Source organism: Acanthaster planci, linkage group LG07, assembly GCF_054643075.1.
Source record: "Acanthaster planci isolate LZ-2023a linkage group LG07, COTS_SCS, whole genome shotgun sequence".
NCBI lineage: Eukaryota > Metazoa > Echinodermata > Asteroidea > Valvatida > Acanthasteridae > Acanthaster > Acanthaster planci.
The window spans coordinates 971,697-986,128 of record NC_141783.1 but is presented as its reverse complement, the minus strand read 5'-3'; the positions used below and the strand labels follow the sequence as shown (position 1 = coordinate 986,128).

Sequence of the window (14,432 nt, the reverse complement as noted above, 5' to 3'; positions counted from 1 at the left end):
CAGGGAAAAGCTGGAAAATGAAGTTTCCTTTTTTTCCACTTGGAAAGAGTCAAGGAATTTGAGAAAAATAGGTCAAATTTGGAAATAGTAGGAAATTTTGATTGGTCCCAAAGAGAAAGTGGTCAGTCTGAGATCTCTTGTCAGATATCTGAGCAGTGTATCCACTGGATGATTGGCCGTTATGGTTTAAAGACATGTCAAACCAGAAATAGTGTGAAATAGTTATCCTGAAACTTTGAAAGGTCCTTAGGGAAAAATTTCACCCAAAATCAGCAACAATTGTTTTTATAAAATGTTTTGAACCCTGGAAGTGTTTCAGTGCCCCGATTCTGAATTGTGATGGTGTGTTTTGGTGATATTTGCCAGGTGGTCTTGTGCTTCTCCCCCGTGGGGAACACGCTACGTGTGCGTGGCCGCAAGTTCCCTGCCATTACCAACTGCACCAGTATCGACTGGTTCCATGAGTGGCCCCAGGAGGCCTTGGTGTCGGTCAGCAATAGGTTCCTGCAAGAGGTGGAACTCCTCGGGGTGAGTAAGGATAATAGCGGCAGTGGCAGGTGGCAAAGGCAGCAGCAATCAATCATCATCATCATCAATCAACAATTGTCATCATCAATCATCCATCATCATCAATCCTCCATTATTATCAATTATCCATTATCATCACCAGTCATCCATTATCATCAATTATCATCATTAATCATCCATTATCATCAATTATCATCCATCATCATCAATCATCCATTATCATCACCAATCATCAATCAACAATTATCATCATCAATCAACATCAATCATCAATTATCATCGTCAATCGTCCATTATCATCAATCATCAATTATCATCATCCATCATCGTCAATCATCCATCATCATCAATCATCCATCATCATCAATCATCCATCATCATCAATCATCCATCATCATCAATCATCCATCATCATCAATCATCCATCATCATCAATCATCCATTATTATCATCTATCATCAATTATCATCATCATCAATCATGCTTTGGTATTTTTGTTTTTCCTTGTTTTTCACATCATCGATTGCCGTACATTATTTGCCGATTTCAGCCGGAACTGAAGGGCTCGGTGGCCGAGTTCATGGCCTACGTCCACACCAGCGTGAACGAGATGAGCAAGATCTACCTGCAGAATGAGCGGCGCTACAACTACACCACTCCCAAGAGCTTCCTGGAGCAGATCAAGCTGTACCAGAACCTGCTGGGCCAGAAGAGCAAGGAGCTGACGGCCAAGATGGAGCGTCTGGAGAACGGTCTGACCAAGCTGCAGAGCACCGCTCAGCAGGTGGGTAGCTGGCCAAGTCCGTTCCCGGCCGTTCAGCTCATCAGGCCGGTGTTTGTCTCCGGTCTCCTGGGCGTGAAACCACTGAGAATAAGTCTTGTCCTCCCTTGATGGGTTGCCAGTCAATTGCAGTTTGGTCCCCAGCTAATGCCGATGACCATTTGTACTCCTGGGTAGAGAGCGGCAAGTAAAGTGGCTTGCGCCAGGCCACAACTTACACCTTGAAGCTGGATTCGAACCCCTCGCCCTCCGTTCAGGAGTCACAAACCTTTAACCACATGGCCACCTGCACCCCCAGCTCTCTCCTAGAAACCCCAGTAGTCATACAAGATTCGTTTTTCAATAGATCTGTGGTATGTATTGTTCACAGAATACTTTGATCATTAAGCTGATTTGTATATTTACTACGGTTTCGGTGATCTGCGGCATGTGTTGCACATAAGAGATCATGTGATGCAAAGAAGCTTGTTATTAAGTTACGTGAAGAGATCGTGGAAGTAGATGTGACCGAGGTGTTTTTTCCACAAAAAATGTTGTGTAGAAGTTTGAAGCAGTTGATGCATAAAGAGGCAGCAGCAGCACTTCTTCAGAGAAATCCCAAAACTGTAGACTTACAACCAGTCGCTCACATGTCCAGTCATGAGTCAGAGCAGTGATAAGGAACAGGTTTTGTCAGATGTCATTTGAAGAGCTTTTGCAGTGGCTTGAATTGAGTCTACATTTAAACCTTGATACTTCTGTCTGCCAGGTGGACGACCTGAAAGCGAAGCTGGCCTCCCAGGAGGCGGAGCTGAAGATCAAAAATGAGGATGCTGACAAGCTGATTCAGATTGTGGGAGTAGAGACGGAGAAGGTCAGCAAGGAGAAGGCCATCGCCGACGAGGAGGAGATCAAGGTTGCCGCCATCAACGAAGCCGTCTCTAAGAAAGCTAAAGAGTGTGAGGAGGACCTCGCCAAGGCCGAACCGGCCCTGAAGGCTGCCCAGGAAGCCTTGAACACGCTGAATAAGGTGAGTTTCTACGCCTGAAGGTTACTTGGAAAACCCTCAGCCTTCTGTGTTGTGCTGCTGGAAGGCTGGTCAACTAGCCTTGAATATCCTGCATTCTGCAACCTGTTTTGGAAGCCCCGAATGCCTTTTGTTGTGCTGCATGAAGGTTGTTCAGGTAGCCCCAAAGACCTTTAGTTCTGCTGTCTAAAGTGTGTTTAGGAAGCCCCCAAAGCATCGTTAGCTCTGCTGATAGAAGGCTGTTCAAGGGGGCCTTAGTTCTGCTGCCTGAAGGTTGTAACAAAGCCTAGAAACCTTTAGTTCCGCCTGAAGGCTATTCAGGAACATTCAGGAAACGTACAAGTGTCTTTTCCCCAAAACTTTGAAGGCTTGGTTTTAAATGGATACTACAGAATGTAGTGTAAAGACAATGCGTGATAACTGAGGCACAAACTGAAAACAGCGAATGAAAAGTTCGATAGGGCTGTATTCAACATTTCCTAATGGCTTGTCTTTCTTTCCTATTGTCACATCACCTCAGAACAACCTGACAGAGTTGAAGTCGTTCGGCTCCCCACCGACCCAGGTCGTCCTCGTAACAGCTGCAGTGATGGTCCTCCTGGCTCCCAATGGCAAAGTGCCCAAGGACAAGAGTTGGAAGGCCGCTAAGGTCATGATGGCAAAGGTAGGCGGGAAGACATGTCTACTTCCAGTGGCAATACACTGGGTCGTGTTTCATTCGCAGTTAACCCCAACAGTCATCGATCCTCAATTTCAATACGATTTGACGTACTCCCTAGGGGGTTAGGGTTAAAGGTTGTGCCTCTTCTGTTGACAGATTTGGACAGGAATAAATTGTTATACCTGTAGCTAAGGCAGTTTCAGAAATTTGTAATTTTTTTTAAGCAAGAATCATAAAGTGATTATGGAGAATCTGTAAAAATGGTTTTGAAAAAGCCGTATAAACCGATAAATTATCCCGGCGAAGTTAGAATTGATTGATGTTTGGTTCTTGTCTCAGTTTACTATCTTTGTTGCTTCTCAGGTGGATGCCTTTTTGGACTCGCTCATCAATTACGACAAGGAGCACATCCATGAGAACAGCCTGAAGGCCATGCGGCCCTACCTGGACAACTCCGACTTTGACCCCGAGCTGATCCGCAGCAAGTCCCTGGCGGCCGCCGGCCTGTGCTCCTGGGCCATCAACATCGTCCGGTTCTACGAGGTGTACTGCGACGTGGAGCCCAAGCGTATCGCCCTACAGAAGGCCAACGATGAGCTGCAGGCTGCCCAGGAGAAGCTGGCTCTCATCAAGGCCAAAATCCAGGTGAGGTCCCCCCCTCCAGAAAAATATTTAGTCTCTTGTCAGACCGAGGTTTCATCATTGATACGGTGACACTATTTTTGTCAACGCAGAATGGCTTCAGTTTTCCTTCCACAAAAGATAGACACGGGAAAAAAGGTACATTCTGTCGTGTACTCGGAGTCTTTTCTAATCACAGTCATTTTAAGTGACTACTAGCTGTCCTTTTTGTTGAGCCCCCGATAACAACTTCGTACCCATGGTCCCCTAATATTCATTCAACATCAACCTCGTCCGGACCTACCCCCCTGAGTACAAGGTCGACCTGCCTACGAAAATTTGAAGTGGTGCAGACACAAGAGGTGCTGTTTTTACTGGAAGGAAAAAATTTGACTCACATGTTTAAAATTGACGCGTGTGCTGATTAGAGATCAAATATGGTCATTTTATTATCATTATCAATGACCAGTTTTCAGGAGCGAGGATTCTGGAGAGCGTAAAGAATAGAATCCCAAATTTGAAAAAAAAGAAGGAAGATGGAAGAAGACAAGATTACAAGTATTAAAAGCCAGTTGAAGCTTAAATTATTGTCAGTAGGAAACTGAATTCCTGGGGCAGATTCAGAAAGCTGCTGTGAAATCAAATCTCCCTCAGCAAGATTAATTTCCAAGCAAAAATTGGTATAGTGCCAGTCGCAAGCAGTATATATGCCATGATGTTTTGGCTGGTTACCAGTTTCTACTTAGCAAATATTTTGTCTCGCTGAGCAGTTCGGTGTAATGTGATCAACTGAGAATGGAATACATTTGGAGATTGTCGTCGTCAGTGCCAAATGGTGTGAATGATTGAGGTCAATGGAAAAAGCTTTCTCTGAGCACCTTTCATCGTGCGTGACTGTGGCTATATGCCCCACAGATCACCAGTGCTTTAAACTGAAGACTAAGCCTAAATATGCCCAAGTTGGACACGGCTCGCGGTCAATTCTTTGGGTACCTTAGTTTTAGCGTGTAGGCCCTCGACACATTATAAACTGCTTTTTTGTGTTTGTCTTCTCTTGACCTGATCAGGATCTGGATGCCAATCTGGCCGAGCTGACGGCCAAGTTTGAGAAGGCCACCGGCGACAAGCTGAAGTGCCAGCAGGAGGCCGAGGCCACCAGCTTGACCATCACCCTGGCTAACCGTCTGGTGGGTGGCCTGGCCTCGGAGAATGTCCGTTGGGGTGAGGCAGTGGCCGCTTTCAAAGAAGCCGAAAAGACACTGCGTAAGTAAACCTTTCCTCTGGGTTTTAGATTGCAAAACCACTGTGATCATGGGAGTGTTGCCATGGTCAAATTGAGTCTGAGTCTTGAGTGACAGCTACAAATCATATAAATCTGAGCCTAATTTGGAAACCCCACTTATGATTAGCAGCAACACTTTAATAACCAGTTGTAACAGAAAGTTCCTCAACTGCATTAACCATTGGGTTAGTACAGAATTCTTGCTTTTCCGCATCAGTAGATCATGTTGATGGTATTATCGGTTATCTGAGGATTATTGTAACAGGAGATTGTTTTCAGAAAAGCACCAGTGCAATGTAGTTCAATCCAGTTTGATCCAGTTCAACCCAGTTTGATCCTGTTCAATCCAATGTCATCACTTTTAGATATTCGTCAGTCCTAGTCTCGAGGATCCTCCCAAAAATCTGCCGGGAGGTTTTGAAGGAATTAGACTTTGATTAACCCTAACCCCCTAGGGTGTATGTCAAATCATATTGAAATTGGAGGATTTGGGACTGTTAGGGTTAATCTGGGAAAGGATTTCAAGCAATAATATGCGGGAAGTTGGTGACATTGATACATGTTGATGTCTTGGTTCAGTGTTGTTGCATCTATTTCTGGTATCTTGCAGCTGGTGACGTGCTCCTGATCACTGCCTTTGTGTCCTACATGGGCTGCTTCACCAAGAGCTTCCGTGTTGAGCTGATGGATAACATGTGGCTGCCCTTCATTAAAGCGCAGAAGGTAACCAATATTGTGTATGTTGAGTTGTGCAGTACAATCCAATAAATCATTCCTCGTCTTTGCAACAGCAGACCCGCGGGTTTCATGTGGTTACGTTATTGGTTGACAAGTTTGCCTAGCAAATTTGCCTGTGGGTGAAATAATGGCAAGTATTTAAAATCTCACTATCTTTTGGTCAGGAATCTGTACTTTGATAAGCAAATATTTGTTAGTGTAAGTTTTGGATGACTTGACAGCCCAAAGTGTGTCCCTACAAATTACTACAATGGGGGCGAATCACAATAGTGCGCCACCAAGAGTTTGCAACGCGTTGGCCAATCACGATGCTCGAAATCTGTCGACTCTTTCCAAATGTGCATTCGATGGACAGATTTCGTGCGTTGTGATTGGCCAACGCATTGCAAACTCTTGGTGGCGCACTATTGTGAAACGGCCGTATTGGAAAGAAATACATGCAGCTGTAATCTCCTACCAGCAAGATTTTCCATTTTTCTGATCTATCTAAAAAGCCCAAATGTTCCCAGCCTTTTTACCTCAGTGGTCCTTTGGTCAAACTGCTTTTTGTTAATCATGCCGTCTCATCTCCCCTGTTCCAGACGCCGATCCCCACCACTGAGGGCCTTGACCCGCTCAGCTTGCTGACAGACGATGCCACCATTGCCAGCTGGAACAACGAGAGCCTGCCCAGCGACCGCATGTCCACCGAGAACGCCACCATCCTGTCCAGCTGCGAGCGCTGGCCGCTCATGATCGACCCCCAGCTGCAGGGCATCAAGTGGATCAAGACCAAGTACGGCGATGACCTGCGGGTGGTCCGGCTGGGCCAGCGAGGCTACCTAGACATCATCGAACGCGCCATCTCCAACGGGGACACCGTACTGATTGAGAACATGGAAGAGTCGGTTGACCCGGTCCTTGACCCCGTACTGGGACGAAACACCATCAAGAAAGGAAGGTGGGTCAATTTGCCTTGCTATCTCTTTCAGATGCTTGTCTTCCTGAATCCCAAATTTAATACAAGAACTAAGATGGAATAAGAATGCTCAAATTATTTTAATATGCAGTGCGTTGTGTCCTTGAAATATTAAAAAAACTGGGAAAATGAAACAGTAACATACAAAAAATTGCTGCAAAAATTTAATATCCACTTGGAAAATTCCCTTTGGCACCAGATATGCATCGTCTCCTTTATTTCCAATTGATTTATAGCTTGGTCATTTTATCTGCCAATGTTACGATTAATGAGCCAAGTTGGGTAATCAAAAAGGCGTGGCAATTCAAGAACAAAGCACCTGATGCCAGTCTACTCCAGCATGTTCAGTGGGTGTGAGTTGGCTTACGTCCAAGCTTACAGCCTCAACTACGAGGATGGGTATACACGCCTCCTTTTTGCATGTGCTGCTGGAATACCGAACCGGTTCATTTGTGCTGACGGTTTGATGACGCCATTTTTGCAGGTACATCAAGATCGGCGAGAAGGAGGTTGAGTACAACCCTCTGTTCCGCTTGATCCTGCACACCAAGCTGGCCAACCCCCACTACAAGCCCGAGATGCAGGCCCAGACCACCCTCATCAACTTCACCGTCACCCGGGACGGTTTGGAGGACCAGCTACTGGCAAACGTGGTGGCCCAGGAACGACCCGACCTGGAGAAACTCAAGGTACCAGACCTGAATGTCTCTCGGTAGCTGTCTTGGATTTGATGCGTCTATAAAGAACTGTAAGGCTGAGCGTGAGGTTGAGTTTTGAAGTAGTCTGGTGCATGGGCCTGGAGAAATTCAAGATGCCAGACTTGATTAAAAGTAGCACAGGCTCAGTTTCACGCTAACTTTAATAAACTGGTAACCAGCTTGAGATACCAGGCTTGGCTTCTTGAGGTGTGGTTTTCAAGTGTAGAATAGTAGATTTTGGGGTTTAGGAATGTTGGGGAATTGGCCCAGCGTCTGGGCCAGTTTCACAGAAGTTGTAATAGTGCTCAGAACAAAACCAGCATTTCAGGAACACAGTTCCTCGAAATCTCTTTTTTTTTAACGGAAAACAGCTTCTCTGTGAAGCAGGTAGCCATTGAATTTCTAGGGATTTTTATTCTTAATATCTGTTCATTAATTTTGACCTCCTCAGTGCTCAAAATTTTAGCATTATACCAGGCAAGATAGGACCCCATACCATTTACAAATGAAAAAAAATACACCCTTGCAGTCTCTGAAACCTCTCAAAAACTGACCTGAAATTACTCGTTGCCTTTGGTAGTCGGACCTGACCAAGCAGCAGAACGACTTCAAGATCATCCTAAAGGAGCTGGAAGACAACTTGCTGTCCCGCCTCTCCTCAGCCGAGGGCAACTTCCTGGGCGACACCGCCCTGGTGGAGAACCTGGAGACCACCAAGCGCACGGCCGCCGAGATCGAGGTCAAGGTGGAAGAGGCCAAGGTGACGGAGGTCAAGATCAATGAGGCCAGGGAGCTGTACCGGCCAGCGGCCGCACGAGCCTCCTTGCTCTACTTCATCCTGAATGACTTGAACAAGATCAACCCTATCTACCAGTTCTCCCTCAAGGTAATCAAGAGGCTATCCCCTGTTTTCTTGGACAATTTGACAGTATGTTACACCATTTAATAATCATGGATCCTGTACTCAGGTAGTGCTGTAGTCGAGTACTTTCCGAGTATTTGTCCTTGCCAAATACTGAGTTTTTCATTTTGAACCTAGTGAGAGACTCATTAAGAGTAGGCAGCATTAAATTAGTGACAGAAGGAAACAATTCCTGGATCTTGGATAAACAACAATACCCGTTTATTAAACTTTGGTTCTGAAGTCAGAAGAACTTGAAAAGTACTGAGTGAGAACTTTGTAAAGTTTTAGTTTTCACAAGATTCTGATCGTCCAAACTCTGTGATTTCCTTTGATGTATTTTCCGTTCAGTGTTCATGTTTTCAGCAGTAAACTGCGTGTTTTTGACTTAACCCTATACAATGGTTTTGATCAAGTGGTCATCATTTCAAGAAAACATGACTTGGTTACCCATGAAAAGACTAAATACTCGTCAACATAAGTTGATTTCTCATATATATTCAATTGTCTGGCGTACCGGTTTTATCACTTGGAGTATAAATTACCATCAATTTATCGTATCGTTTGTCGTGTCAGGCCTTCAATGTGGTCTTCTCCAAGGCCATTGAGAGAGCCGAGCCGGCGGAGGACGTCAAGGAGCGCGTCATGAACCTGATCGACTTCATCACCTACTCCGTCTTCATCTACACCACCAGGGGGCTGTTTGAGCAGGACAAGCTCATCTTCACCACCCAGGTTGCCTTCCAGGTCAGTCCAGCTGCTCATTGGCATCTGTGCATGAACGGCAGAGGGCGCTATACAGCCCGCGCGGCGGATCTGTTTTCAAAATGTCGTTCAGCCCACGCGCACTCACAGTTTGGGCGTGCGCTGGTTGAATCTTGGTGGAGAAGTGAAAGTGTAGTGCGGCGATATGTGTTGATGCGATATTGGGGAAAAGAAACGAGGGGCGTTTACGTGCCCACCGTGTCAGCCCAATGGTTGAAAGCATGTGAAATTAACCATACTGTAATTGAGGTTTACATCGAGGATTCAGGAAGTTTTTAACGGGTGCTATTTCACGGAGCTGCTTAAAAGTTAGCAACTTCAGCAGAAAATTTGCCAACCTTAAGCACTATTTCATGGCGGCACCTGGCGTGCTCGTGCTAACGGTTTGGGCGCGCATAGAGATTTCAATTGTTACATCACTAAGTTTAAGTAAATCTTTCCTTTGAGGTTAGCATGCCTTTGGCTGTGCTTACTGCTTACAGTCTCCATGAAATACACGGAGCCTCTGTAAGATTGATATCACATGCTAAGCAACGCCGTTAAATTGGGCCCAGGTAGTTTGGGCGTACCTCAGAAGTATAATCTCAAGTTGTCACCTGTTGGATTGTGCATTTTCCCCCCGTAGTATTTTTGAGAGGAATGTAACTGTTTCATGTTCTGCGTAATCGGAATGTGCCTTTTACAGGATGTGTTATCGGAATGTGCCTCTTACAGGATGTGTTATCGGAATGTGCCTCTTACAGGATGTGTTATCGGAATGTGCCTCTTACAGGATGTGTTATCGGAATGTGCCTCTTACAGGATGTGTTATCAGAATGTGCCTCTTACAGGATGTGTTTTTAGCAGTGGAGCTGTTCTTTTGTTCGTTGCTGCAGATTCTTCTGATGAAGAAGGAGATCAACCCGTTGGAGTTGGACTTCCTGCTGCGCTTCCCCTCCCAGGTCAACGTCACCAGCCCCGTGGACTTCCTGTCCAACTCAGCCTGGGGTGCCATCAAGGTGAGGAGAACCCAAGGCCAGGAACGGGAAATCATGAAATGTCCTGGAGAAAAAAGTTGTCAGAGGAAAACAAGTCATGGAAATCAAGATCATGGAATGGTTATGTTTAATAGACCCTATGTGATTTGATAATGGAATAATCATAAGTTGACTGGCTATCGTTGTCAGTCTGCGTAGTAGTAGCTATGGCCATCTTCCAGTTCATAACGCCTAACAACTTTTGTTTTCATAAATGGCATTAAATATCATGGAAATTGTCATATTGAATCCTGGAAATTCCTGGAAAAGTCAAGGACTTTGGTTTTCCGATATATTTCTGTGGGAACCCTGTCAGAAGTATATAATGTAGCCAGCCATGACACAAGCATACGAACTTGATATCAACTTGAAAACTCACAAATGGTTGTCGATTGTGTTTCTAGTCCCTCGCCGCCATGGAGGAATTCCGTAACCTGGACAGGGACATCGAGGGCTCGGCCAAACGCTGGAAGAAGTTCGTGGAGAGCGAGTGCCCAGAGAAGGAGAAATTCCCCCAGGAGTGGAAGAACAAGTCCTCCCTGCAGAAGCTGTGCATGATGCGGGCCCTACGCTCAGACAGAATGACCTATGCCGTCAGGTAAAGGGAACCACACAAAGAAGGAAGTTTTTCAGTGTAGTTTTCTCACTTGGGACGAGTGAGTGTATTCTCACTTGGGACAAGTGAGTGTATTCTCACTTGGGACAAGTGAGTGTATTCTCACTTGGGACAAGTGAGTGTATTCTCACTTGGGACAAGCCAGTAAGTTCAACTATGTTGGTGCCTACCTTGTGTCGGTGTTCCTTCATTTTTGAATAATTATAAAGAAAACTCGGTGGAAATATTCATTTTTCTTGTAACTGGGTCATTCCTTGAGGTTAAGGCACAATTTGTGACGGTGTCCTTGTTATATCCAAAACTTTTACCACCTGTCTTGACCTGTAGAGTAGGTCATTTACTCTGTAAAAATAACACACACCTCTGTATTCAGCCTTGCAAGATGTATAACAATGTCAATTGGGAATCCACACGCAGGGAAGTAACTGTTCATTTTTACGGAACCCATCACCGACACCGTCACAAATTGTGCCCCAACCTCATGGCGTGACCCAACTATGAACCCTCTCTTGAGCTAGATTTTTTATGACGATTTCCTTGACTGTTCCCCTTAATTTTGTGGCAGACAACCCTTACCCCAAAATCGCTCTAAATCTGTTCTTTAGAGAGGGGAAAACTTTGTGTGGATGAAGGCACGTCCTGTCGGAGGTCCTCACACTGACTGACACGATTGTACAGAAAGGAGAAAGTGAGCAAATTGAGCGTGCACTGAATGATTTTTTTGTATTTTTATCCTCGATCCAGAAACTTCATCGAGGAGAAGTTGGGCACGAAGTACGTGGAGAACCGCCCCATGGACTTTGCCAAGTCCTTCGAGGAGACGGGGCCGGCCACGCCTGTCTTCTTCATCCTGTCGCCGGGCGTGGACCCGCTAAAGGACGTGGAAGCCCTGGGCAAGAAGCTGGGCTTCACCTTCGACAACAAGAACTTCCACAACGTGTCGCTTGGTCAGGGCCAGGAGATTGTGGCCGAGCAGTCCATGGACCTGGCTGCCAAGGAAGGCCACTGGGTCATTCTTCAGGTCAGTGGATTGAGTCGCTCAAATTGATTAAAAATCTCAAGAGTTCATGAGCAATCAGAGCAGTTTCAAAGTGTTGCAGTTGAGTACTTTTTAGTCTCAACTTTAATGCCAAAATAAAGATTACTAAATAAAATGATAACTCCTGACCATCACTGTTTAATCCGTAAAACCTATAATATTTACAAAACTTGGAGTGTCTGAAGTCTTAAATTTATATGCTAATTCTAACTTACAGATCCAGGAAGTTGCCCTAGAAACTATGTGCTCAGCAAGTTTAAAACACACCAGTCTTATGTCTGTAGAAAAAATTGGGAGTGTCTAAAGTCTGAAATTTATGTTGTAATCTTACCTTTGCGCATTTATACCATCCGGTGTCCGTTTTCTTCCGCATAGTTTGGTTTGGTTTGGTTTATTTCCATACATCATAATTAGAACATGAAGAAGCGATGTTATTACAGAATGAAATAATAGATGGTGAATGGCGGATACCAGACAGAAAGCAAAAGGCTTATTCATGGCCTGGTTCCTTGTTTGTTATAATAAAATCCACATGAGGCTATAATTACTAAAAACAGAAGAGAGAGTAAAGACAGTAAGATAACTGAAGGTACAGCTGAACGTTAGAATTAAGCAAGATTTTCTTTGTCCTAACATCTTAGGAATGATACAATTCTAGACATGACTGTTTCATTATTAAGGTTATAAATGCGCAATAGAAATGTCATACATACACCAAATACATGTACAATACAGGGGAAATAAACTATATTTTTTTTTACAGGGGAAATAAACTATATTACACTGGGAAGGAGGATATTCTTCTAGTACTTTTTAAAACCATGTATACTTCTAAAGTATGGTACTGGGGTAATTTTATTCCAGAGCAAAGGACCTTGATGTCGAACTTTTCGCTCCAAATTTAGTTCCATATTTGACAGTGAACTGGGTACTCAAATAGTGCTCAACTAGAACCTTACAGTTTCCCGAGCTGCTGTGTTTATTGCCAAGGCAAATGTTGAGTGTCTGGGGCAGTGCAGAATAAGGTTTAAGTACTGACGTGCATGCACACATTCAATTGTCACAGAGTTAGGTCTGATGTAAAGACTTTGTAAATTTCATCCCGGAGCAAATTCTGTGAAGCTGCTGTGCTCAGAAATCGGAGCAAAGTTAATTTCGCCAAAATATTCAGAGAGGGGTTCACCAGTCAGAATGTGGTGGCATCATTAATACTTGGCTTGTTGTTAGTTGGGTGGGTTTCACCCACCATATAACTGTGATTGGCTGTATTCTCGGCATATTTGGCTCAGGGGATAGGCCAGAGGGTTTAAGGGGATGGGTTGCTTCGTTTGGACCAAGGAACTTCTCAACATCATTGAACTATGTTCAGACAGAGTATTAAAGTTACATTAGTGGTGTAATGCCTTGATGCTTAGCCCTGGCCTTAAGGCTTGATTTTTAGGGTCTTGTTCTTAGCCTTAAGGCTTGAGGGTCAAAGCCTCGGCCTTGAAGATCACTGAGTTGTACCCACCAGTCAGGGAAACGTCTCCTTGCCATTTTTTTTTTTTATCTAGAACATCCACTTGGTGGCCAGGTGGCTGAGCACCCTGGAGAAGAAGCTGGAAGCCACCGGCGAGGGCAGCCATCCTGACTACCGTGTCTTCATGAGTGCTGAGCCAGCCGGCACTCCAGAGAGCCACATCATACCACAGGTACAACTTAGGACGAGACTGATGCAGATCCCCTCTGTGCGTGCGCTATAGAGGGCGCTTTGCTTAACTAGCAAGTACTTGATTAACATCCCCTCTCCATTTTTGCGACCCTTTCGTTTGGATGTGTGGAAAGGTGTCAGATGCAGAGAATATTTGACTGTAACGATCTTTAATGGTTCGAACTCCTATATCCAGTTCTGCTGTGGATTCAGGATTATTGGAAGAAATCTTATTGATTCAGGAACTCGTAATAAAATGCCAAGGGTGCTTCCTATTGCCAAAGTCAATGGATTGGACTGGTAAACTGATACTAACATACAGTAACATACTGAGCAGTACCTCTTGACTAGAACCAATCAAATCCACGCAAGATTTACCAAATTCCCTGTCCCCCGCCTCTTCACCTCGTACCCAGGGCATCTTGCAAGCCTCCATCAAGATCACGAACGAGCCCCCCACGGGCATGTTCGCCAACCTCCACAAGTCCCTGGACAACTTTGACCAGGACACCCTGGAGATGTGCGCCCGGGAGGCCGAGTTCAAGGCCATCCTCTTCTCTCTCTGCTACTTCCACGCCGTGGTGGCCGAGCGCCGTAAATTTGGCCCGCAGGGCTGGAATCGAGTCTACCCCTTCAACACCGGCGACCTGACCATCTCCGTCAACGTGTTGTACAACTACTTGGAGGCAAATTCTAAGGTGGGTTTTTTTAGTCTCATAAAATTGACGATTTAATGCATCTAAAATTTGCAAAACTTCTGAATTTCTGTGACCGGAAAGACAGGCATCCAAGACAAGTTGTCTGCACTAGAATTCAAAATTCAAAAAAGAATATCTAAACCAGTGAATGAAATGCACTTCTAATATCTCCTGTAAACTTCTGTATCTAAATGGGACATGCTGCGGCACGAAAGTTGTGTTAAAAATTCTGAATCTGGCAAGAGTGTTATCGTGACGGATTCTGTTCGATGCAGTTGAAGCTTGTTGGGGTATTGAAATTACCAGGAGATCTTTGAAAAACTCCCTTCAGGAACTGTTTTCCTTGAAAGTACATTCCTGTAAAAGATGTCACTGCCATCGTGCTGCGACTGGTCTACTGAAAAAACATAAATAAATAAAAAATGTCATTTTCT

The 14,432-nt window shown here is 44.8% G+C and overlaps 1 protein-coding gene across 2 annotated transcripts in view; it reads left to right on the top strand.

Annotated features, from left to right (window-relative positions):
* Positions 1 to 14,432, top strand: part of LOC110987012 (dynein beta chain, ciliary) — a 61,703-nt gene that overhangs the window by 42,536 nt on the left and 4,735 nt on the right. For both annotated transcript variants that reach the window (XM_087139009.1, XM_087139008.1), the window contains 16 exons: positions 367 to 528; positions 1,079 to 1,312; positions 2,058 to 2,318; positions 2,836 to 2,979; positions 3,340 to 3,621; positions 4,665 to 4,860; positions 5,490 to 5,602; positions 6,199 to 6,557; positions 7,060 to 7,264; positions 7,854 to 8,159; positions 8,751 to 8,921; positions 9,815 to 9,937; positions 10,360 to 10,553; positions 11,316 to 11,592; positions 13,164 to 13,301; positions 13,717 to 13,998. In XM_087139009.1, the coding sequence (XP_086995135.1) occupies positions 367 to 528; positions 1,079 to 1,312; positions 2,058 to 2,318; positions 2,836 to 2,979; positions 3,340 to 3,621; positions 4,665 to 4,860; positions 5,490 to 5,602; positions 6,199 to 6,557; positions 7,060 to 7,264; positions 7,854 to 8,159; positions 8,751 to 8,921; positions 9,815 to 9,937; positions 10,360 to 10,553; positions 11,316 to 11,592; positions 13,164 to 13,301; positions 13,717 to 13,998 (3,447 nt within the window). The remainder of the gene's footprint in view (positions 1 to 366; positions 529 to 1,078; positions 1,313 to 2,057; positions 2,319 to 2,835; positions 2,980 to 3,339; positions 3,622 to 4,664; positions 4,861 to 5,489; positions 5,603 to 6,198; positions 6,558 to 7,059; positions 7,265 to 7,853; positions 8,160 to 8,750; positions 8,922 to 9,814; positions 9,938 to 10,359; positions 10,554 to 11,315; positions 11,593 to 13,163; positions 13,302 to 13,716; positions 13,999 to 14,432) is intronic.